This window comes from Pantherophis guttatus, chromosome 1, assembly GCF_059756535.1.
Source record: "Pantherophis guttatus breed Tessera chromosome 1, ASM5975653v1, whole genome shotgun sequence".
NCBI classification, from domain to species: Eukaryota; Metazoa; Chordata; class Lepidosauria; order Squamata; family Colubridae; genus Pantherophis; species Pantherophis guttatus.
The window spans coordinates 190,095,287-190,121,730 of NC_142063.1; the positions used below are offsets into that span (position 1 = coordinate 190,095,287).

General features: G+C 40.2%; 1 protein-coding gene across 5 annotated transcripts in view; it reads left to right on the forward strand.

Moving 5' to 3' along the window:
- PKHD1 (PKHD1 ciliary IPT domain containing fibrocystin/polyductin) overlaps positions 1–26,444 on the forward strand; it is a 285,011-nt gene that overhangs the window by 126,633 nt on the left and 131,934 nt on the right. For all 5 annotated transcript variants that reach the window (XM_087882250.1, XM_087882249.1, XM_087882251.1 and 2 more), the window contains exons 38-42: positions 16,647–16,854; positions 17,163–17,320; positions 18,361–18,555; positions 19,851–19,976; positions 25,507–25,637. In XM_087882250.1, coding sequence (XP_087738376.1) covers positions 16,647–16,854; positions 17,163–17,320; positions 18,361–18,555; positions 19,851–19,976; positions 25,507–25,637 — 818 coding nt within the window. The remainder of the gene's footprint in view (positions 1–16,646; positions 16,855–17,162; positions 17,321–18,360; positions 18,556–19,850; positions 19,977–25,506; positions 25,638–26,444) is intronic.

The window sequence follows — 26,444 nt, forward strand, 5'->3', positions numbered from 1 at the left end:
TTATGGAGAGGTTGCGGGAGGCCTCGATCTTCACTAAGCTCGATCTCCGAGGGGCCTACAACCTGGTGCGCGTGAGAGAGGGGGACGAGTGGAAGACGGCGTTCGGCACTCGGTACGGACACTTCGAGTATACCGTCATGCCGTTCGGATTGACCAACGCCCCCGCGGTCTTCCAGCACTTGATGAACGATGTGTTCCGGGACATGCTGGATCGGTTCGTGGTGATCTACTTGGATGACATTTTGATCTATTCCCGGACCCCGGAAAGTCACCTTCAGCATGTCCGCCAGGTCCTGCAGCGCCTGCGGGAGCACCAGCTCTATGCGAAGTTGGAGAAATGCTACTTCTTCCAGACTTCCATAGAGTTCCTCGGGCACATCATCACCCCCGAGGGCATCGCGATGGACCCGCGCAAGGTGGAGGCCTTGCGCAGTTGGGAACCCCCGCGTCGGATGAAGGACGTCCAGCGTCTGTTGGGATTCGCCAACTACTATCGGACCTTCATCCCGGGCTTCGCCACCCTGACCTTGCCGTTGACCCAGCTCCTTCGGAAGAAGGTCCCGTTCCAGTGGGGGCCCCCGCAGCAGCAGGCCTTCGAGGTCCTCAAGCAGGCCTTCCTCACGGAGCCAGTCCTGAGGCACCCCAATCCACACCGTCCGTTCGTGGTGGAGACGGACGCGTCCAACGTGGCGATTGGGGCGGTGCTGCTACAGGCTCCGGTGGATGGCGGCACTCTTTTTCCCTGCGCATACTACTCCCGGAAACTCAACCCTTCCGAGCGCAACTACACCATCTGGGAAAAGGAGTTGCTGGCCATCAAGGCCCCGTTCGAGGCTTGGCGACATCACCTTGAGGGGGCCCGACACCAGGTGGAGGTGCAGACGGACCATCGGAACCTGGAGCACCTCACCACGGCCAGGAAGTTGAACCAGCGGCAGATCCGGTGGTCGTTGTTTTTCGCCCGGTTCAACTTCCACGTCACATACATTCCGAGCAACCTCAACCAGAGGGCGGACGCGCTATCCCGTAAGCCGGAATACTTTTGCCCCAAGGACTCCCTTCCCCCCCGGACGGTGCTGCCAGCGGACTCCTTGGCCACGGTCCAGGAACCAGTGGACCTGCGGGCTCAGGTGCTGGAAGCGCAGCGACAGGATGACTGGTCGCAGCAGCGGAGAGCGGACGTCGGTCCCGCGTCCCCATGGACCATGGAGGAGGGCTTGCTCAGACACCGGGGTCGGCTGTACGTGCCCACGAGTCCGCTCCGAGCCCTCGTCATGAACCAGTGCCATGACAACCCCGCGGCGGGGCACTTCGGCTTCTTTAAGACTTTGAACCTGGTGACGCGGACTTTTTGGTGGCCTCGGGTACGGCACGACGTGCACGCCTACGTGACGTCCTGTGTGACGTGCCGACAGGCCAAAGCCGCGTCTGGTCCCCCTCCCGGACTCCTCCAGCCGCTGCCGACACCGGAGAGACCGTGGGGAGCCATCTCCATGGACTTCCTGACAGACCTGCCCCTGTCCGCTACGTACACGACCGTCCTCGTGGTGGTGGATGCGCTCACGAAGATGGCACATTTCATCCCGTGCCGCGGCCTGCCCTCGGCCCGCACCACGGCTCGCCTGTTCCTGCAACATATCTTCCGCCTCCACGGCCTGCCGGACCGGGTGGTTTCGGACCGCGGGGCCCAGTTCACGGCCTGCTTCTGGAAAAGCCTGATGGCTGCGCTGGAGGTGCAGGTGTGCCTGTCGTCGTCGCATCATCCGGAGACTGACGGGGGCACGGAGAAGGTCATCGGCATACTGGAGCAGTACCTCCGCTGTTTTGTCAACCAGCAGCAGGACAACTGGGCCGAGTACCTTCCCCTGGCGGAGTTCGCTTTTAATAACTCCCAACACACCTCCACCCAGATGACCCCGTTCCATGCCAACGTCGGATACCATCCACGGCTTTTCCCGTTGACCATCATGGACTCCCCTGTTCCCGAGACCCGGGACTTCCTCTCAGAGCTGCAGGCGGTGCAGCAACTGGTGCGGCGGCAGCTGATCCGGGCGAAAGAGGATTATAAACGGTTCGCCGATCGCGCCCGCCGGGCGACGCCACCGCTGGAAGTAGGAGATCGGGTGTGGTTGTCCACGAAACACCTCCCCACGGACCGGCCGGTGAGGAAACTGGCCCACCGCTTTATCGGTCCCTTCCCTATCGAGGCGGTCATCAATCCGGTGGCCTACCGATTGACTCTACCCCGCTCCATGCGGCTCCACCCTGTTTTTCATCGGTCCCTCCTGGTCCCTGAGGCCCCCGCGAGCTATCTCCGCCGCCCGCCAACACCTGCCCCCCCAGCCGCAGCCGACGAGGACGACGCCTCGACGTACGAGGTGGACAGTATCCAGGACTCCCGTTGGCTGAAGGGGCGCTTCCTCATCGCCTGGAAGGGGTACGGGCCCGAGGATTTCACCTGGGTGGACGCGTCTGCCGTTCAGGCCCCTGACCTGGTGCGGGCTTTCCACGAACAGTTCCCGTCCTGACCCCATCCCGACCGTCAGACCCGGGGGAAGGGCCCTGCGGTGGGGGATAGTGTTGTGGCCCCGCCCTCTGAGCCTGTCCCATCGGAGGAAGAAAGCTCCGAGCATGAGGAAGAGGAGTCAGCCAGGCCTCCCTCTCCAGGCCCCTCCCCTCTGGCATTGTCTCAAGTGCCGGTCGAGGGAGAGGAGACAGCTGATTCGAGTCAAAGTGATAATGAAACATCATTCCTGGACGCACGCCTCCGAAGGCGTGATAAACGTTTGCAGCAGCTTGGGAGGCGTGCTAGGGATTAGCACTGAGTCACTGGACCACACCCCAGAGACTATATAATAGAGGGTAGTGGTCAAAGGATCCTTGTGACGAACAAAGCAAAACCTTGGAGTCACTAAAGCCTCATCCGGAACTGCTGGGAGGAATATTATTTCTGTTTGGACTTTCTTGAACGTTCGTATCTTATCTGTCTGTTTGTGAAAATAAAGTAACTTGGCAGACGGTGTGTCTATCGCTGCCAAGTCGGAGATAAGAACTGGGTGCGTTCCAAAGTGTTTCCTTAACCCTCGACTAGCTGTGTGTGTGTGTGTGTGTGGGTACGGGGACAGATCAGTGCGGCATGCCCCGTGCATGTGGGCCCCCCACATGTGCCCCATCCCTGTGCATGCATGCGAAGCACCCCTGCCCCACACATGCTCAGCAGAGACCCAAAGACCAGGTGGCTGGCAGAAAGTAGTGCACATGCGCAGCAGAACTGAACTGGGGCAACGGCTCACATGCCATCAGAGAGGGCACTGCGTGCCAAGTCTGGCACGCGTGCCATAGGTTCGCCATCATGGCAGGGGTGGGTTCTACTTACCTTTACTACCAGTTCACAACGGGACATATGCACAGAAGCATTTTGATGATGTTGGGGTCGATGGGCGGAGCCTCCCGCCGGTTTTACTACCGGTTCTATAGAACTGGTGCGAACCGGGGGCAACCCACCACTGCATCACATGTATATGGTATGGATATATTATTTAATGCTTGTATTTTGAGAAATAATACATCTGCATATAATACAATATCCCTGGTCTGGAGCAGCTCATTACATCATCAGCGTATGATAGAAGCTGCAGCTTACTATCTTCACAAACTGCCCCCAATTAAAAAAAAAAATTTTTTTTTGTTAGCCTGAGAAAATGAGGTCCTTTTTCTTTTACCTTGCCTTCAGTGATGGAGAATTTAAGTGAGTGTATCCAGTTTCTTTGGATGAATTTTCTCTAATTGGAGGGATACTTTGCTGTTTCCTTGCTTTTAGCTGATCAATTGTGGAGAAGTCCGGAAATCTTTACAGGTTTGTTTCTTTGATGTTCACAAAAGTTGCTTTGCAACATGCAGAGAAGCTCCCCTCCCCTCCACTACCAACAGAGCTCACCTTGCACCATTTGACCTTTTCTGTGCATTTGTTAATTGCTACAAAATATTATCTATCTCCGAAAAGATGCCAAAATTGCCAATAACACAATGGAATAAAATTCAAAGAAATGCAGAAAAATGAATGGAATATACTGAATGTGGAGGGAGATACTGGAAATGTATTGCCTTTTTTAAATGATGATAATAAGGGAGAATCTAATTAAGGAGTGATCAAAGCATTTAGGAGAAGGGGCAATAAGATTAGTGAATGCCAAATTTGAGAGAGAAAGTGATCACATATTGGCTTATATTCTCTGCCATTTGCAATTGACTAGCATGAACTAAGCAAAGTTTGGCTCAAGATTCTCTGTGTAAGCCCCCCGAGTCTCATACAGACAACATAGCGCACCAAGGGTTTTGCAGCTGTAATAGTTAAGAACAGTGGTGAAATCCAAATTTTTTTACTACTGATTCTGTGAGCATGGCTTGGTGGGCGTGGTGTGGCTTGGTGGGCATGGCTTGGTGGGCGTGGCAGGGGAAGGATATTGCAAAATCTCCATTCCCACCCCACTCTGGGGCCAGCCCCGAGGTGGTATTTGCCGGTTCTCCGAACTACTCAAAATTTCCACTACCAGTTCTCCAGAACCTGTCAGAACCTGCTGGATTTCACCCCCGGTTAAGAACAACCTGAGGAAAGTTGAGATAAGTTAATGTTAGTTGCAAATACTTTGCTGAACCAAAGTATCTTGGTATGGCAGAATTCTTATACTATAAGATCCAGACTCCTAGTGGTTAATTTTTATTATAATGCTAATTTTATGAAGAATTAGTGTTTGAATAGTGCTGATTTATTGCATTTTTCCAGATGAAATTTTAGATTGCAATCTTTATTTCCTTTATACTCTCCAAAATAGAAGGGACAGTTAAGATTGCTTAGTTGCCTGAGTGATGAGTGGTGGCTGACTTGGAGGCAGGAGAAGGGACATTGGTATATGTACTTCAATGATGTTAAATCAAAATATTTAGATGAAATCAGTAGCCTCACAAATATATACAACATTTACAGAATATGTGAAATAAGGGTAAGAATATTTATTCTGAAGAAATTCAGGGCCAGGCCAAGACATTTTACTGCCTGAGGTAGAATAACAAATGGTGACCTTCTCCTCAAGTCACAATATATAATATCTTTAACTGAATAATTAATTCTGGCACTTATGAGAAACTCCCACAAGTATCTTTCTCTAGCAGGAAAAATATATTCATATTTTATTAAATGATAAACAATGTGCTTCCTTTTCATGACATCCAGAATCATTTGTCCAACTCAGCTATCGCTATGTGCCTAATAGTAGGGTTGGTTGGCCCTGCAGCTATTTAAAGCAGGATCAACAGAATTAGTATAACAAGATTGTTATAAAGATAACATGATGTGTGTAAAATGCCTTTTTTTCTGAAACAGTGTAAAATAAGAATTATTATTATAAAGGGTCCTTCCACTTATTTTATTCTATTTATATGATGCATGTTTAGTTCTTTGGACATCATATGTAGTTATTTTAGATCACCCCTTTGGCTGTACTTTAGTTAACTTGTCAGATAGCCTTATTTTATAATGGAATATCTGCTTACTCTGCTGCTGGAGAGAAATTGTAAGATCTGTGACAGTGGTGAAATTAATTTTTTTTTACTACTGGTTCTGTGGGCGTGGCTTAGTGAGCATGGTGTGGCTTGGTGGGTGTGGCTTGGTGGGCGTGGATACTGCAAAATCCTCACTCCTGGGGGAAGGGTATTGCAAAATCTCCATTCCCACCTGACTCTGGGGCCATCCAGAGGTGGTGTTTGCCAGTTTTCTGAACTACTCAAAATTTCCACTACTGGTTCTCCAGAACCTGTTGGAACCTGCTGAATTTCACCCCTGGATCTGTCCCTTCTTGGATAAATCTTTCATTTCAGGCATTCCCAGAAACTGTAATAATGCTGCCATGGGAACAGGCTGTGCTAAAAATCCATCTAAGGTACCTTAACATTGTGACGTTAGTCTCAAGAAACATATCTTTAGCTGGTCTTGAAATAGGAATTTATTTCACTTGGAAAATAATAGCAATAGCACTTAGACTTATATTCTGCCCCATCATAGTGCTTTACAGCACTCTCTGAGTGGTTTACAAATGTCAACATATTGCCCACAACAATGTGGCTCCTCATTTTACCAACCTCGAACAGATGGAAGGCTGAGTCAACCTCAAGCCCCTTCAGGATCAAATTCTAGGCTGTGGGCAGACTTAGGCTGCAATACTGCATTCTAACCACCATGCGCCACCAGGGATAAACTTCACTGTTATTCTAATAATTTATATGAAATGCTCTTTTGAGTATTAGTTGATTTGCTTTAGATATGTTAATGGTTACCACTATCTTGCCATCCTCACACCTGAATGTCGATATATATGGTGCCCTGTCACCTGAGTCCTTGACTTAACCAATGAATCTATATATCCAATTGTACTTCCTGTCTAGTTTTCTTCCTTAGATGAGAATTTAATTGATAGCCTCCCTGGATCCAATATTGTGTTTCAGATTATGACAATAAAAAGGTAAAGGTTCCCCTCGCACATATGTGCTAGTCGTTCCTGACTCTAGGGAATACAATACAAATACAATACAATACAATACAAATACAAAATACAATACAAAGATGTATAATACAGTGTTGAATATCATTGAAGTTCTGCATAAAATAAACTCAGAATGAAATGTTCTTTGAAAAAGTCTCTTAATATTTTAAACTGACTTTTATTACAATGGTTATATGAAATTATTCCTCAATGAGACACTTAGTGGTGTAGTGGTGTGCTACAAGGTTCAGTCCTGGGCCTGGTGATTTCAGTATTTTCTTTAGGCTTTGGATGAACAGAAGTCTTCACAACTAGCCACAGTGAGTCCAAAAGGATGAAATGTTCATTGGGATGTCATGCTACAGGCACTGCCATTTTGTACTACCATCATATTATTTATTCATTTGTTTGTTTGTTTAATTAATTAATTAATTAATATTGCCGCCTATTTGCCCATGGCGACTCAAGGAGGCTTACAGAATATAAAACTACATTTAAAACAATAAAAACTAACAAAAAGAATCAAATAAATTAATATAGTACAATGTAACAAAATCACCACCAAAATCAGCCCCAGCGACAACAGATCATGTGAGCCATTTAATTGGCTCCATCCCGGTCTGGGCTCCTCAGGCCCGTTGGCAGAACCAGGTCTCCAGGGCTTTCTGGAAGATATTAGAGTGGGGGCCATTCTAATCTCTGGGGGAATGATGTTTCAGAGAGAGGGAGCTACCATGGAGCAGGCCCTTCTTCTGGGTTCCACCAGGTATATCTCCCTTGGGGATGGGACCTGCAACATTCCCTGCCTCCCCGCTCTGATGGGTTGGGTAGATGTGACCGGCAAGAGATGGTCCCTCAGATAACCTGGTCCCCAGAGATGAAAGGCTATAAAAGTTACAACCAGCACCTTGAATTGCACCCGGAATCAAATTGGCAACCAATGCAGCTCCCGCAGGAGAGGTGATACATGTGCACATCAGGGTCTGCACAAAACCATGTGGACTGCTGCATTTTGCACCAGCTGAAGCTTCTGGATGCTCTTCAAGGGCAGCCCCATGTAGAGGGTGTTGCAGTAGTCAAGACGGAAAGTGACTAGGAAAGGGCATAACTGGCACACAACCTGCAGTTGCGCAAAGGGCCTCCTGGCCACAACCGCCACCTGCTCTTTAAACAGGAGTCGTGAGTCCAGGAAAACCCCTAGATCATGCACAGAGTCTGTTTGTGGTAGTTCCACCCCATCCAAGATACATTGTAAGGTCTTGCCTCTCCAATCTTCCCAAGAAAGCAGGATTCTTGAAACTGCAGTGGTTCCAAAAGGAGCTTTTATTGGAAGATTTGTGATAACAAGAGATCTAGGCAAGAACTGAAGCTTCTCATTTAAAACCAGCTCTTTAAAGCATTGCTAACCAAACCCCTCCCACACTACATCATTGCAGGAAAACAGAAACAGAGACTTCATATAGAGATTAACACAGTAATGCAAGAAATAGAAACAGAAACTTCATATAAACGCAGTAATGCAAGAAACAGAGACTTCATATAGAGATTAACACAGTAATGCAGGAAACAGAAACAGAAACTGGAAACAGAAACAGAAACTTCATATACCTCCATTCTTCTCTCTCTTCTTCCCACCAAAATGCCAGCATCCTTGTAGAAATATCTGGGACCTGACATACATTATCATAAGCAAGTACTAAGAGGTAGAATTTATGTTACAATGCAACTGTCAGATGTAAATGCCTTATTCTCTAATGTGTAAATAATGTATATATGGAACATCAGGGGTTAACTTATTCTTTGGACTTTAATGTATTCATAATTTACCACTCCCATTCCTGGCTCCACCCCTTGTATATATAAGGAGCCACCCTCACCATTCTCTTCGCTTCTATCTTGAATATTCAGTGAATATAGAATGCCTACTATGAATAAAGAGAAATATATTTAAATCTCTAACTCCTATTATCTTTATTGAGTCTGATCCTGAAAATATTGCAACAAGCTGGTAGCAGAGGATGGTTAATTGACTCAATAAGTAATTAAAGATGTCCAAGAAAGATAGGCCTAACACCAGGGCCTACAGCAAAGAAATAGAAACTGATCAAGAGATGATCAACGAATCCACTAATGCGATTTCGAGAGAATCCGAAGAATACACCACTGAAGAAGAAGAACTGATGAGTAAAAATAATAACCAGGAAGAAATCGAAATAGAAAATAACGAACTCAGGTCAGAGATATTAAAGATACTAAAAAGCCAAAAGAATGATGAAAATCTCATCGCGGACCTCCAGGAGATGCTGAGGAACAGCGGAGCAGCGAGAGAGAAAAACGTCATTAAAGAAAAACCCAAAGATCAAAAAACTGTAAGTGAAATGACTACTGAGAAAATAGTTGTAAAAAAGAAAAGATGTGATCCCGCGCGAAATTTTGAATGGCAGCCATCTTGGTTTCAACGAACTTCAAAAGAGAGTGAAGCAGAGCCAATCAAAACGCTCAGTTCAAAATTTCTGGCGCGAAAAACACTATCAGACGAAGAAAGTGAAAAAGAAGTCTCAAACTCTTCAGATGATCCAAAATCAGAAAGTGAAGACGATTTAACAAAATCTCAAGTAAAGTCAGCAATGAAAACGCTTTTTGCTGCTTTTGGGCCAAGATTGAAAATTACCAAGACATCTACGAAGAAGCAAGAAATCAAACCGACAACTCAAGACCTGCACGCTCCCATCCTGACTTCGAAAGCGACAACACCCGAGCCCAGAGAGCCATGCCGATTCCGCCCTACACCGCAGACAGGATCGAGTGCCAACGCACACAAAAGAAAGAATAGAACCGTCGCCACCACCAGAACCCCAAAAACCGAGCCAGAGACCGACTCATCTGAGGAGGAGCGGATCGAGAGAGCTGAAAGGGAGAGAACCTTCCACGACGACGCCAAAGAAGAAATGAGCAACGCGCATGTGCAAAACTACGTAGACAGCCCCGAAAGACCTGAACTGGCCAGAGAACCGCGCAGACTCATTGCAAGCATCCCAATGCCGTTCTGTAATTTCCTGCACTTGAGAGATCACGGACTGCCTCAGGTTGTAAGTAATGGGCAAAATAATGTGGGTAACTTACCCAGTGACTTCCCAAAACTTAGAGTTGATGGCATTAATTTACAAGAGTGGTATCAACAGCTTCAGGTTATTTTTATGAAAGAAAATTTACTATTCTTTATAACTAGCCCTCCAAGAAGACCTTGGACTTTAAAAATAGATTGTTTACATCATAGAGCATTTTTCATAATAATATCTAGCGTGTCTCCTGCAATGTATTATAGCATCAAACCAAACCTAACTGTATCAGAAATAATTCAATGCATGTTTAATCTATTTCACAGCGATAGCGTAGCTACAACCACAAGAATGTCTAAGGATTTCTTTTCCTCTAGAGTAAAACCAGGGGTTTCTATAAGTGAGCATTTGATAAATCTAAACAAAATAAGAGCTGAGCTGCAATTGAGGGGGGAAGTGATTTCAGATCAAACAATGAAAAGTGTTATTATCAATTCACTTGATCCATCATGGGATAGCTTTATGTCACACTTAGATACCATTAATTTGGGATATTTATCCATAGAAAGTCTATCTAACAAATTGATAGCAGAAGACAATTCAAGAAAAAATCGATCCAGTAACCAAACAGAACACAAATCTTTTAGGAAAGTAGTCTTTCAAGATAAATATAATGAGGCCTTTAGATGCTACAATTGTGGATCCAGGGAACACAGTAGAAGAGACTGCCCCAAAGTCTCAAGGGAGAGACATAGGCCAGAATATAGGAGCAAATACAATTACAGACAATCTTCCACAGATAGACACAAATATAGAAGTCCACCAAATTACAAAGAAGGTAGAGGGGGTAGAGAAAATTCAAAAGAGAGAAAATCTGGGTCACTAAATGGGCTAAATAAACAAGACAGCACCAGAACACAGCAGGATGAGAACAACAATTGGCTTATTGATTCTGGTGCAACAAATCACACCACTAACAACAAAAGTATATTATCCTCATTTATAGAAGATAAGTTTGTGATAAAGGTAGCTAATCAAGAAAAGGTTCAAGTATTAGGCAGAGGGAATGTGACCTTGCCTGGTCTAGGGAAAATAGAGGGGGTATTATTAATCCCAGAAATACCTCACAACATACTAAGTGCTATAAAACTAAGCAGAGAATCTGACATCAATATAGTTTTCTCAAAGGGGAAAGCAACTATAGAAAAGAACAAAACAAATGTAGGCACTGTGATGATAAAAGGAGGTCTACCCTATCTGATAACTAAAGAAAGATGGTTACATAACATTGATTCAAATATGGAAGACTGTATTGAAGCAGATGATGAAAATGTCAGTAACAGTGACAATGATGAGTGTAGAATAACTCATGATCACAAAAATACACACAATGAGAAGAAACCAAAAATAGGTAAACCAATTCATGATGAGTGTGCTCACATCTTACATAGGAAGTTAGGACATGCAAGCTTTCCTGTAGTACAAAAAATGACTGAACACGCAGAAGGTGTCAAAATAAAAAATTGTGAAAATTATTTGGAATGCTCAGTATGTAAATCCACCAAACTAAAAACCAGTCCCAGACCAAAAAAATCTAACAGATCAACTAACAATATTTTTGATTTAGTACATATGGACTTAGTTGGTCCATTAAGTCCATCAATTAACTATAGAAAACGTTACTTCCTAACAATAGTGGATGACTACAGTCGCTATGGTTTTGTTTACACATTAAAGCACATATTTGGAGTCACTGCAGACGTACACATACCTAAACAATTGAGGAGAAAGGGAGAAAACGTATCCAGGAGATTAAGATTCATGGGATACGAAACTGGAACCAAAGGGTACAGATTTATTGATAATAATAACAAATTTATAGTATCCAGAACAGCTGTGTTCCATGAGCAGGCCAATTGGTCAAAATTGCACCTTAATGAAATATTTCCTAATAAATGCAAAGATACGATATCTTGCGAGGAAGGAACAACAGAAAATCAAAATATTAACAAAAGTAAGAACAAAACCAAAACTTGGACAAATAGTCAGCATAAAATAAAGACAGACACATTAACAAAAAAGGAAGCTAGATATTTGCATGACAACCATAGCAAGCCTGAAAGAACTATTAGAAACAATAGAAACCAAATACCAAATAAATACAAAGATTACATAATGCATATGGATGGAGAACAAATAACACCTAATACATATGAGGAAGTATTGAAACTTCCCCGTGAAGAAAGAGAAAAATGGGAACTAGCTATGGAAAAAGAGATGGAAAGTTTACAAGGATTAAATGTATTCACACCTGCGATCGCACCTAAGGATAAAACAATTATAGGTACCAGGTGGATTTATAAAATTAAGAACTTAGAAGGAGGCAATACCTTATATAAGGCTAGACTAGTTGCACAAGGTTATGCACAAAAATATCCAGAAGACTACACTGACACATATTCACCCACAGTGAGAACAGAGAGTGTCAAAACAGCTCTTGTAGTAGCATCTGCACTCAATCTGGACGTATTTCAATATGACATACAGACTGCGTACTTACACGCAAAATTAGATAAGGAAATATATGTAAGAGCACCACACAGTCAATACACTAATAAGAACGAAATTTGGTTATTAAATAAGAGTCTGTACGGATTAAAGCAATCTGGCAAAAGATGGTACGATTGCTTGGTAAAAGTACTTAAGACCATGGATTTCAACGCCACCACTGCTGATAACTGTTTCTTTGTAAAAAAGAGTAATGATCATATTGAGTTTGTATTAATTTATGTGGATGATATTTTATATATTGGAAAGCATAAAGAGAGCAGGGAAATCTTTGTAAATAAGTTAAACGAACACTTCTCGTTGAAATCTCTAGGTAAAGTGAATAAATACCTTGGTGTACAAATTAACAAAACAAAAAGGGGATTCAAACTTACACAGAAAGATAAAATCATTGAACTTCTAAACAAATGTAACTTAAATAATGCCAAAACCTGTGACACCCCTATGCAAACTGATTTTCTTAGAAACACTGATGAATCTTCCCCTGAGTTTAAAGACAACACATTTTACAGATCAGTTATAGGTTCACTCCTTTACATATCTAATTGGACTAGGCCAGATATTGCATTACCTCTCAATTTATTGTCAAGATATGTTAGCAAACCAACCTTGTATCATTGGGAAGCTGTCAAAAGAATTCTAAGATATCTGAAAAGTACATTAGATTTTTGTTTAATATTGGAACCCAATAATGACAAAGAACCAAAAATTACTTGTTATGCTGATGCAGATTGGGCTGGTGATACATCATGCAGAAAGAGTACCTCTGGTTATGTTTTTCTATTGAATGATTGTCCAGTTTACTGGTATACTGGTAAACAAGAACTGGTAGCCACTTCTACCACAGAAGCGGAATATGTTTGTTTGTCCAAGGCTGCAAATAACCTTGTATGGTTCAATGATTTGATCACTGATGTTTGGAAGAAACCTACTTTACCATTTATTATGCATGAAGACAATAAAGCGGCCATTGAAATATCCAGATCCGATGCAATTGGACAAAGGTCCAGACATATTGATATAAAGTTTAAGCACGTAAGACAACTGTCTCAAGACGGATTCATCAAAGCAATACATTGTGATACTTCTGAACAATTAGCTGACATATTAACAAAGCCTTTACCTTCCAAACAACACAAATATTTGACTTCTAAATTATATGTATTATATTGTCCTGAATCTGAATGTAATTGGTGTTGTATAACGAACCGGCATTTAGAGGGGGATTTGTCAGATGTAAATGCCTTATTCTCTAATGTGTAAATAATGTATATATGGAACATCAGGGGTTAACTTATTCTTTGGACTTTAATGTATTCATAATTTACCACTCCCATTCCTGGCTCCACCCCTTGTATATATAAGGAGCCACCCTCACCATTCTCTTCGCTTCTATCTTGAATATTCAGTGAATATAGAATGCCTACTATGAATAAAGAGAAATATATTTAAATCTCTAACTCCTATTATCTTTATTGAGTCTGATCCTGAAAATATTGCAACAGCAACCTTATTTGCTTCTCTTTGGTATAAGAGGATAACTGTCAGGCTTTCAAGATTCTGTTATGATGTCCTTTAACAATAAAACAGAACTTCCAGTATTCCTTGGGTTAATTGTTTCCTGACCCAGCCTACCTTGCAGGCTGACAGCAACTGTCATAGAAATTGACTGAACCTCTAATAAGTATATATAATTTACATTTTAGATAAAGCCAAGTTCACATGCACTATTTCATCATTTCCCCAACCACTTAAAAAAAGGTTTGCATTACTATTTATTAGATTGATAGGCTTTCTTTCTGGTTCCATCACAATGTTGGGAGGCCTACAAGACTTGACTGACAGTAGAAATGATTCAGCAGTACACCACAGGGAGGGAGGGAGAAAGAGAGAGAGAGAGAGAGAGAGAGAGAGAGAGAGAGAGAGAGAGAGAGAGAGAGAGAGAGAGAGAGAGTTCTTAGCTTTCCAGACTAATAATAATTAATTTTTTAATTAATCAATGCAAATATTGTGTTAAATGTTGGAGAAGCAAGATATATTTCATATTCCAATATAAAGAACTGAGAAGGCTCTTCATTGTCATAAAAAATACTAAGCCCTGAGTTATTTCTGTTATTGCATGTCCACTTTGAAGATCCTCAGTGGAGGCTAGTGGAAATTCCAGCATGTCCCTTAAACCATGAACCATGTCCCTCCACTCTGGCTTGTTCAGGAAGAATGAGCAATACACCAGCAAACTTCCTGTTCTATCCCAACCACACATTTTCCCTTTGCATTCTAACAAGCAAAATTTAACCAGATGAATCTGCCTTTATATTTAAAATGAACAGTTTACTACATAATTCAGCAGATTGTAGCTAAATTTTCATCTCAGAGACACTTTTATCAAAGCCACTAATAGGATATCTGGGAACAACATATACAGCTGCACAAGTGGTGGGATTCAGCCAGTTCTCACCACTTCGGGAGAACCGGTTGTTAACTTTCTGAGCAGTTTGGCAAACTGGTTGTTGGAAGAAATCATTAGGGCAGAGAACCGGTTGTTAAATTACTTGAATCCCACCACTGAGCTGCACCATTGTACAACATAGACAAGAAGATGTATGCTAACTATTTATTGTTGTTATAAATTTGAATTTTGGATATTTATTGGTATTTTGGTGGTTTACAGGTAGACCTCATTTAGTGACTGCCTCATTTTGTGCCTCATCGCAGTTATGATGGTGATGAAGAAGTAACTTCATATTTATGAGTTTTGCAGGTCTGAAAAAAGATCATAAGCAGAACTGCAGTTTCATTCAAAGGCCATTTGACTTAATAACTGAAGTGTCAGTCTCACTTGTGGACACTAAACAAGGACCACCTGTATTGCTTTTGTAAACTGCTCAGATTCACTTTGATTGAAGTGGAATAGAAGAACTTTACTCTCCTTTTTCTTCTCTGAAATTGCTTCCCTGAAAAAAGTATCTCAAATTCATACTTCTAGGGAATTGTATATTAAAACCTGAATTTCAGGAAGCTGTGAAAATACTACATAATCATTTTCTTAAAGAAAACTGCATTTAATGGGAAGTATTGGACTTATTTTCTGATTAAGAATGGTTAAATTTATGATTAACCATTTCTATCTATATTAATGGGAATACATTCCCCCCCAAATTAATTGCTTTGTTATGGAATACAAATAGTACATTGTAGAATACAAATAATGATTGAGTACTGTGATGTCTGTACAAATAGAAACCAGAAGTTATTAATGCTGTGATGATTTATTTTGGAAATATGATTTCCAAAGTAGGTATGAATATAGATTTGCCCTAACTGTATAGTTGTTGGTTAGTATGACATTGATAAGTTACAAAGTGCACTGACTTATTTTGTAATATGAAAAAAACTGTATATCTTTGAGTTTAATAGTTAAGTCTCCACTGTATTATTACTTATTTTTATTTATGAATACTAAAAGGAAAAGAGAAGAGAACTGCTTAGAAAAGGAAAATAAGTATTTCATTTCTCACTTCTTTTTCTGTATTCTAATTGGTGGTGTTTACAAACATTTAAACCACCTTAAAAGCATAGTATAAATGTTTGCATTTGCCTTATTGCACATTGTACATATGGAAATCATTCCTACTGAAATTTAGTTAGGCTTTCATTGTGGATATATGCTATTCATTTTGCCATTGGAAGTATTGTTAAAAGCAATCTTCATATTGCTTGTGTGCTGCTAGAAATAGCACATCATTAGGGCTAACATCACAGGAGAGATTATTTTCTTCTACAATCTGAAAAAAAGAAAAAGAAAAATATTTTTAATGATGTGTTCTACTGTAGGTTTTGGAGACAATACAAGAAAATAATTGGTTGGCCAAATGTTTTTAGTTATGGAATTCAAACCTGATGTCGTTATGACAGTCCTTGTATTAGGATTGACTTAACATTTTCTTCAGAGCAGTATATTGTGTTGGGGATGTTTTACAGGGCTTAGTTTGTGTTCCTTAGTTTGTGCCCTTCCTTTGATTTGCTGACTATAATTCTTTTTTGACAAAAAAGTATTGTTTTGTTCTTCCCTGGGACCTTATAGAACAAAGGTGTCAAACTCGCAATGACACATTGTCGTCACGTGAGGTATTGCAACTTTTTCCCCCTTGTCTAAACTGGGGGTGGGCATGGCCAGCCCGTGATGTATCCAGCTCGCAGGCTGCGAGTTTGAAACCCCTGTTATAAAATATTAATTTTTCAACCCACTTTAATGAAATTAAAAATTACATAATGAAAATGTTTAGTATTTTTCACCTATAAATACTAGCAAAATGACAGTATTATATTAAAAACTTAAAGATGAGTAAAAGGCGAGTTCTTAATCCATACATTGTTCTCATTATGTTCTTAAACACTACAGATTTGGTTGGGGCTGTGCTTAATATTCATTAAAAATGTCATCCTTTTTTCCCTCATATGTGAATCTTATTTAATATTTCAGGCTGTGTCCCCAAAATATCAGTCACATATTTGAAATCAGCAGCATACTCCAATGATACAAAGTTGAATTTAATGGACTTTGTGGATTGGAAACCTGGAGATGAAGTTGTGGTATGCGGAGGAAGCTTTGAAGGTACTCAAAAGAAAAAGGAAATTCTTACGATTAAGGAAATAAATGGTACAGAACTCTACATTACATCTCCACTAAGGTAATCATGCCTGAGTTGGCAGCGTTGTGTTGGCAAGGCTCATGTGATGTTAATTTGAAGTTCATACAACTGTGGATCTACATTGGTACAATTACATTTCAGCTGGAACAGTAACATATACAGACAACTACTGGTGTCTGCTAATTAAATACTCATCACAGAAAGGGGAATCAGTGCTAATGCTGCTAGAGGATTTATTAAGGCTAAGTTCTGCCTTCAGTTCATCTTATTTCTGGCATTTAAAAATTGATGGAATCATTGACACAATTTGGTAGAACTAGCAGTATTTATTCTTATGTATCCTATAGGTATTCTTACACTGTTACTGAGAAGCAGGTTGTCGAAGAGCATCTTGCTTTTAGAGCTGTTGTGGCATTGCTGAGTAGGAATCTAATCATCCAAGGAAATGTCACAAGTGAAAAAGTTTCCCATCTGCAACTCTGTAAAGCAGCAGCTATTTCAGGAGGTGAGTGAGGAAGAAGGCCCATGCACAACAGAAGTAAATAAATGAGCAGAGCATTGTAGTTTTTAACATTCCAGGTTTTTATCATTATTTCAGAGGCACTTCAGAGGTTTACTTCATGTACAGGCTAAAAATAAAAATAAAAATCCGCTTTTCAGTATATGACATTGAAATATTAAGCAGACCGAACTGAGGCATTTTCTGTTTGCTTCAAATGGGAAGGGTTGGAGCAATTAAATGTAGGAGGCATTTTCAGAATATAATTTTATATCTTAGATTAATGTATTAATCTGATTCATGCACACACCTTTCTTCCCCAGTTTTAAAGGGAAAGAATATTTTAAAAAGTATTTTGAGATATTGTAAGAAATATGCATCAACATGCAGAAAAAAATGAAACACTATTTAAATAAGAGCTCATTTCAAAGACTGTGGAAGAGAATGTTAATATATATGAACACTGGATTTGCTGTTTTACAATGTACTCTTTAATCAAGGAGACAATTGTAGGAATAATTTATGTTTATGTAAATTTTTGAGACACATGCTGAGTACATTAAACAGTATATTGGATTCTTGTCACTGAAATACTTTTTGTAGTAGGAGAGATATGATTTTCGTTCTACATTTACTGTTTTTATGAGTGAGTAACAGTAACACTGATACAAGAGACTGTCTAAAAACAGTGCTTAAAGCAGCAGTCCCCAAACTTTTTGGCACCATGGACTAATTTCATGGAAGACAGTTTTTCCATGGACCGGTGGTGGTGCTTTTGGTTTTGTTTGCTTGCCTGCTGCTCACCTGAGCTGCATGGTTCAATTCCTAATAGGCCATGGAGCGGTACTGGTCCATGGCCCGGGGGTTGGGGATCTCTGCCTTAAAGGATGTCATACAATGATTACCATTCCTATTAAGTATTACTTCAAGTCTGATGATTATGTATTTCCTTTGTGATTTGCTGAAATTCTCATCTCTTCTCTGGGATGTTTGAGCAGTCTCAGTTCTAGCTCTGAATAATTTCTACCTCCCTTGCTACTTTTCAGATAACTCAAAGTGCCTCTATAAGAGAAGTGAGAGAAAACCTGGGTCTCAGGACATGGGGGGTATTGTCATTGTGGAATCCTATTATGATGAAGAGAGTCTGCTACATTTGGCAGGGGTACAGTTCTATCATGTGGGACAAGCATTCCAAAAGCATTTCAGTGCACTGACCGTGGTTGGAAATGCTCCAATGACTAGTAAGACATTTTAATTTCTAGAGGTGATTGTGATTGTTACGTTAAATGTTTTCTTAACAGGGTTTTAAATTTATTTTGCATCTGGGTGCAATCAAAACATCACTGATGAAAACAAACAAAGATGATTATTTATTACTTCTGGACATTTGAATTCTACTTGCTGATTGAAATGTTTATTTCAATTCTATGCAGGAAAATTCTGGAAAAAGTTATGGAGGTGACATTGCTCCCCCCCCCCCCAAATTTTTGGCAGCTAATAATTATTTCTCTGTTTTCATCATCAGTATGCTAATGATACTCAGTATGATTTCAGTATCAGTATGTTTTAGCATCAGTATGCTAATGACCCCAACTCTGAATTTCTTTTAAAAATTCAATTTTAGGTGAGGTGATACCAATTAATAAACTGTATATGTATCTATACTTAGTAGTAAGCTGGTTATAGATATCCTATTAAAATTTCATCCAGGGACAAACAAGCTGTTGTTAGTTAATGGTTTAACTAAAAGAGGAACTGTTTCTGGAAGCTTCCTCCACTTCTGATAGGACTTTCTTAATGATGGCTATGTGCCTTGGATGTTTTGGTTCTTTGGTCTATGACCGCAATAAAGTATAAAGTAAGTAAGTAAATAAGTAACTCTCTGCATAAACTCACTCAGTACTTCTACTGGTAATTAAACTTCTGCTATTTTCTCTCAGCTTTTCATCCATTTGATATAATTGATTTAAATGATTATGCTGCTATTTGAAACAACTATTGGTACATTCTAATTTTGATACCCTATTTCTCTGAAAATAAGACGTCCCCAGTTAATAAGCACAATCGGGCTTTTGAGCGCATGTGTTAAAATAAGCCCTCCCCCTGAAAATAAGCCCTCCCCGAAAATATTCAACCACATGCACAGCTGGGCCTGCCATTTCTTCTGGTTAGGGTTAGGGAGACAGAGCTGGAAATCAGGTACGATAACAAGAGGAGCCCCGTCTTGCTCCATTCACCCCAAAATAATAAGATGTCCTTGAAAATAAGGCCAAGCGCTTATTTCGGGATTCAAAAAAATATAAGACAGTCTTATTTTCGGGGAAAGATGGTATTTATGTCATTTTATTATTTTATTAAATGTATATGCTGCCCATCTCACTAGTAGAACGATATTTATTCCTCTGCTGTCTTTAAATCCACTGTAATATGTCATGGGAATTCTGGCTGAAAAGGAGACTTTTAAACACTATGGAATTGCATCACTTTCCAGTTTTGCTGCTCTGTATCCAAGTCTTTTTCTTTTTTTCTTTTTTAGAATCTTATATGCAACATTGTGTTGTACTGGATTCTTTTGCTCAGGGAGTTAGCTTATCAGGAATATCAGATTTCAAGATTGAAAATAATACTTTTTGCAACATTATGGGCCATGGAATTAAAATAGGTAAGTGAATTTAAAAAAAAAAAGGTTACAGGGCTTGCAGAAATTTTCAGCCCAAAAAGATTATTTTAGAAACTCTTTTTGCTCAGGATTTCCCCAACCCCTTTCCTTGCAGAGATTTTATTTTCAAGAAAAAAATAATCATTCATATAAAAACAGAAAATGATATTTCAAGCAATTTTTTTAAAGATTAGAGAATTGCAAAATAGAAGTGAGTAGTAAGGCAGGTTCTCAAGCTTTCATAAGGGTTCAGTGGATGTCTGGGTATTTTCATGCAAACAGGTATTTAAGGCATTTTTGTGAAGCAGTCAGTAATGATGAAAGGTAGAAGCATCACATGTCAGCAGCCTACTAATCAAAAGGAGTACTGTGGTATCACAGATATGTTTCGGCACACTATATCACGGAGCAGAAGTCCCTCCATCAAATGAATAACTAAATGAAAAGACACATTTGACACAGCCTGAAACCCCTGAGCCCAAAGCTGAATGGGACAATTCTTGGTGCTTTCTTTTTCTTTTTCTAATTCGGTTGAGGTGAGATGAAGCTATGTTTGTGCTGTCTCCAGTTACAAACATACAAACACAGAGGGGAATTTTAAGAATGGAAATGTTCGGGTATTTCACTCTGTACCATCTCAGTGGGGAGCACTAATATTAAGATACTTTTAAACTACAACTTCTTCCATTTATCCCCCAGCCCCTCCAAGGCACTTTGAACTTGATTTTGGTTATGTTCACACTTGCCAGCTTCAAAATGTTGAGAAAATGCAGAGATCACCACAAAATATGTATTTTTCGGAGTATAAGATGCTCCAGACTATAAGACGCACCTACCTTTTTTGGGGAGGAAAACAAGAAAAAAAAATCTGCCTCTGCCTCCCAGCAATTTGCCTCCTTGCAGCAAACAGCCTGCTTTAGTATCATTTTCATTTTCAGCACAGCCTGATTACCACAAGAAAAAAAAAATCTGCATGGCAATAGGTAATGGCAATCCCTGCAGCCTGAAATAGCTGAGGGTCAGAAGGCCAATCCAACCAACGATCAACTGCTTGTGCTAATCAGGCTGTGCTGAAGCTGAAATGGGCTGTTTGTTGTTTGCTGCAAGGAGATAAATTGCTGGAAGACAGAGGCCAAAGGGTGGGGGCTGGCGGGTGGGGCTATATTCGGTGTATAAGACTTTGCGGGGAGAGGTGTGTCTTATACTCTGAAAAATATGGTAATTAGTGTTCCAGCTCTGTGACAGGAGAGTGCAAAATGGCATTCAGTCAGCACCTATGCTGCCATAGCTTCTGTAGTAACAAGTCTCCTACCATCCACTCCATATAAAAAGGAAATATATTGCTACTCCCACTCACTTTGTCTTTACATATCAGATATAGGTGCATTTTTCAGTTCATTACAACATCTAACCAGTTCTGGTAATCCAGACAGAAAGCATGACTAGATGGACTAATTCTAATTTATTGTAAGGTTAGTTAATAGAATCTTGCAAGCCTGATAGTAAATGTCTCCCTTTGCAGCCCAAGAAAACATTCCTTTTATGGGCTAAGCTGCCTCTTACCTAATCATTTCCCTAGCTATGGCTCTTCCCCCTGATGCCCAAGTTCATTCCCATATAACATTACATAGGGTGAGCCAGGGAAGGAAAGCCACCTTTCCTTCCCTGTATTCAATAGCTCCAAAGAGGTGTGATAATGAAAAGATAGCATGTATTATTGATTTGCAACAGGCACTTCCTCAATATTGTAACTGGAATTGCACGTTGTTGTGGTTGAGAAAACGAGAGATAAAAGCTAAACAATCCCTACTGAAATAGATTGAAATAATAACAGGATACTGAAGCTGTATGGGATGTGAGAGAAATTATGTTGCTATGAATCCAAGAAGGCAAAGTTCTCACTAGAAAAAGCTGTATGCCCACAGCATTGACAAGAATACCCAGCTTGGCTCTGGAAGCAAAAGGTCTTAAAACTAGATAGTATTTTGTGACTGTATAGATCTGCAGCTGGTTCTAAAACAACATAAATGTGTAAATCCCCAGGATTCAGAGATTGGTAGAACTGTCTTCAAATGAAAGTCACATGCACACGTAGTCATCCTGACTGTAGCTTTGTGAGAGGTATCCATATTTGATAAGCTTCATCTCCTCATAATGCTTTAGTTTTCTTGTGGATTTCACCCCTTCTTTATTGAACAAAAAAATCTTATGGAAAATTTAATAACTCGTATTGATAAGGAATATAACTAGACTAGAACTAGACTCCTGGTTTCTATGCCAGCATTGTAATCTCTACATCAAATCAATATATCATACATCGGGTACATTCAATTTGTATGACATATCAAACCAAATAGACTTGGGTCCCACAAAATAGAACAAATGTCTTCTAAAATCCTTCCTTCCTTCCTTCCTTCCTTCCTTCCTTCCTTCCTTCCTTCCTCCCTCCCTCCCTCCCTCCCTCCCTCTCACTCTAAGCTGCTCATGAACATAGAAGCAGCATATAAAAAATTAACCAAAACAACTGCAAAATAATCACAAGATGGCAATCCAGCAATAAAGCAAACATAAACATATGGCAGCCATCAGCTTTTTGGACAAAGAGTTGATCCAGATGGCTGCATTAAATTTTTATCCACTGGTCTTTGAATTGAAAGAAAAGTATGTTGGTGTAATCCATGGTGCCCATGGCTAATGCCTATTTTAAAACTGGAATTGGACTGACAAAAGGTACTGTTCTTATTAACCTATTAAAGTTAAAGAAAAGGATTAATACAGATTTTGATTTCATTTACTCTTCCATTTCCCCTGCTGATGGGAAATCAGCCATCAATCATTCTCACATGTATTTATTTATTTATTTGGTTTTTCTTACCTCCCAATCCTAAAGATCTGTGGTGGTGTATGTCAAAAATATAAACATAACACTGAAAGCACAAATACCAAATTAGTGTCCTCGTTAAAATCAGATGATGCTAAGGACTCCCTTAGCAATATAGATTTAATTTGTTTATGAAATGCTGACAAATTAGAGGCTCCACTTCTTTCAATGGAAGAGAACACCACAAAGTAAGGGCAACCATAAAGAAGATCCTATATGAGAAGAACAACTTTGTAGAAGTATAGGGAAGAGTTTAGAATGGTAGGTATAGCCATCTGTCTAGCACAAATACATTGCAAGAATGGGGCAATTCATGGGATGGAGAACCGCTGATGTGCCTTTTTGTTGTAAACCCTCCTCTTATAAATACAAGCTAATCACATGTCCAAAAGTAAACCAAGATCCGCACCCACCTTCCTAATCTTCCTAGGGGCCTGAAGACTTGGCTCTGCCAATAGGCCTGGAGCCCCACCAGCATGAATGACATTGGAGATGTCATGCCCCCAACTCTCCCATGCACATCCTGCTCCCTTCCTCCCCATCTTTTTAATTGTAAATTATTATTATGCATTTTTATTGTTCAATGTTTTATCAGTGTTTAGTGTTTGTAAACTACCAAGAGTTGCCTGTAGGCAAGATGGGTAGCAAACAAGTCTAATCAAACAATCAATGAACCAACCAACCAGCAAACTATCAGGTCACAGGAGGTGATGATAATGAGTAAATCCCATCCTCAACTAGTGTTTCAAGAGAAGGGCAAAGTAGTGAGTGATCAAGGAGTCCAGTTCTGACCTGACAGCAGATGGTACCAGAGGAAGCCAGTGTAGAGCCATGGAAAACACACTATTGTGATTGGCTGATGTTCAGTAACAACATCATAACCATTGTATCCTCACCAAATAAAACCAAAGCCATAATGAAGTAACCAAAGTTACTGTTCCTGCACCAAAGTAAAAAAAAACCCAATAAAATGTATAGCTTGAAAAATATGAAATACTGTCAACAATCGAAGAACTAGCAATGTGAGCTGGCACATGCAGGTGATTTTTCCTAGGTTTAATCAACCCTTTGTGCAGCAGATAACCAGCATTTACAAAAAGACCACTACATCTGCTTAAAATACAACAACAAACAGATCTGTGTTTCTTATGAAGCCAGGTAGGACCTGAAGAGGATTTTCAAATGCATTGGTTGGGTATTATGTAAACTGATGCTTCTGCAAAAGCCAGTTGCCTGGTCTCTCCTGGAGCTCAAGTGACAAATATCATGAAGAACAGTTCCCAGCAACCAGAGGGGAAGGAATATCCCTGCAGGTCCCTAAATGGGCTATAAAGACCTGGGATAATAAACCACAACTAAACCAGCAATTACATTCTATTTACTGGATATAGTTTTCAATCACCATCACATCTAGTTTACTGGCTATAGTTTTTATCCCTAATAAAAACTATATCTAGACAATTGGGAAATTCCTACTTTAAAACTGGAACAGCCAAAGATAACTGTAAGCTGTTTCAAGTATGGGCTGGGAATAAGATGAAAGATATGGCAAAAAAAAAAGAAATGTTACCAGGGCATATTCATGCTGCGGTTAGGGGGACAAGAGGAAAAACCCCAAGTGAAAGTGAATTTGTGTAATCAAGCTTCTTGAATAGGAACATTTTAGCCTGGAGAATAGAGAAGCCAGCTAAGCCAGCAGTATCCAGTCAAAGGAAGACAGATTTGAGTTTAATTTACTATGTTCCCATTCCTATGGGATCTGTTGTTCTTCTGCTTTCAACAGTTATTAAAGATAAGCACTGCTGCTGGCTGCTTATAATGACACTTTCATAAATATATAGAATATAATGATTTTGATACAACAGTAATGCTCCAATAGATCAAAATCATCTAAAAAAGAATTTTGATCAGGACAAAAATGTTTGCACACTATATAACCAGATCTAGGCCAGCAGCAATTATTAAATGAAGAGCAGCACACACCAAGCAACAGAACAAAGGCTTGTTAAAGGATGCCAAACAGGGTCTTGATATTTGTAAATGCACCACAAAGCTCATCATCAACAAAGCATGCACAATGTACTTTAACATAAGCTAAATCAATTAACCAGATCAACACCATGTTAGTAGTCTTTGCATTTATACAGCCTCAGCAACTTTAGGAACACTTGTGTGTAAAGCACAGTAGTAATACATGTGCAAACACCCGCCCCCTTTGCTTTACCAGAATGCAGAACGAAGTGCTCCATATATTGGTCCAAGTCTTCAGTTTGATCTCTAACTACAACTCACCCACATTTACTTTCACTTCCCTGCAGCAAAGTTTTTTTTTTAAAGCAGCAATTATTTACCAAGCAGATTGGCAGCTATGCAGCTGCTATTGGGACTTGAGTTTATCTGCTGCTGTCCTCAGAACAGTCCATTTCTCCATCACTTCATTAAGCCTCATTCAGTAAAAGCTAGGCCCATGAATAATAGGGTGGGTGCAAAAAGATAGATACATGATAGATAGATGATAGATGGATGGATGGATGGATGGATGGATGGATGGATGGATGGATGGATAGATAGATAGATAGATAGATAGATGATAGACAGACAGACAAGCAGTCTGCTATACAATAATTTATTAATTTGCAATTGTATTTTTAGGAGCATGGCATGGCAATAATAAAATAAGACACAATACAATTATTGGATTACTGGGCACTGATGGCCTTTCCAATACTGAAGTTCTGTCCCCAGCTGGAATATATATCCAGTCTCCTGATAATTTGATAGAGGTAAGATATAAAGACAATGCTATTGTACAATGGGAAAGCAAAAAACAAATGACATTGTGATACATTTTCTTGAAGCTTTCTCACCCCAACAGTTAGTTCGATAGATTAAATTAATGCTCGTTCTGCTATTTCTTGCATTTCTTTCTATTTCTTCAGTTCAGTTCTGAACTGAAGAAGCTTCTTGGATGAGAAGTGAAACATTTAAAAAAAAAAGAAATTAAGAAAGTCCAGTTGCCTCTGGAAAAGCACCTTTTGGGTTTCTCTATGAACCTTGAACAAATAGTGTGCAAGAGGGGCCTACCTATCTTTCAGTTTTCAAAAAACCATCCGTTGGAAAAGAGAGGAGGAAGCAAGTAGAAACAAAGCAAATAGAAATGATTGCTTAGTTTTCAACATTGCATTAAACAAGTATGTATTGTGCCAATATTATGAATAAAATGTAACTTGGTTGTACTCCAAATTCTATCAGACATTCACGTGGAAAGGCATTTCTGGTAATATTTATACAATGAAATTTATAAAATAAAGTTCCTAAAGAATGTATTTCCACATAAAATTTCCTATTTGCCTAAAAGTACTGCTTTCAAGCTACTCCTTCTCTGCATAAATATACAGGTTTCCCTCCCTTCCCTGGCTTAAAAATAATTTCTGGACTGAATCACTGGCATTCTAGGTAAATATCCAGTGACATAATATGAGTTGACAATGGAAGCTCTACATTAACTGTGCTATGGGCAGTATGATATGCAAAGCTATATTTCTGTAACAAGGTGCCTAGACTTGTGCTTTAGGCATTACTCTTATCTC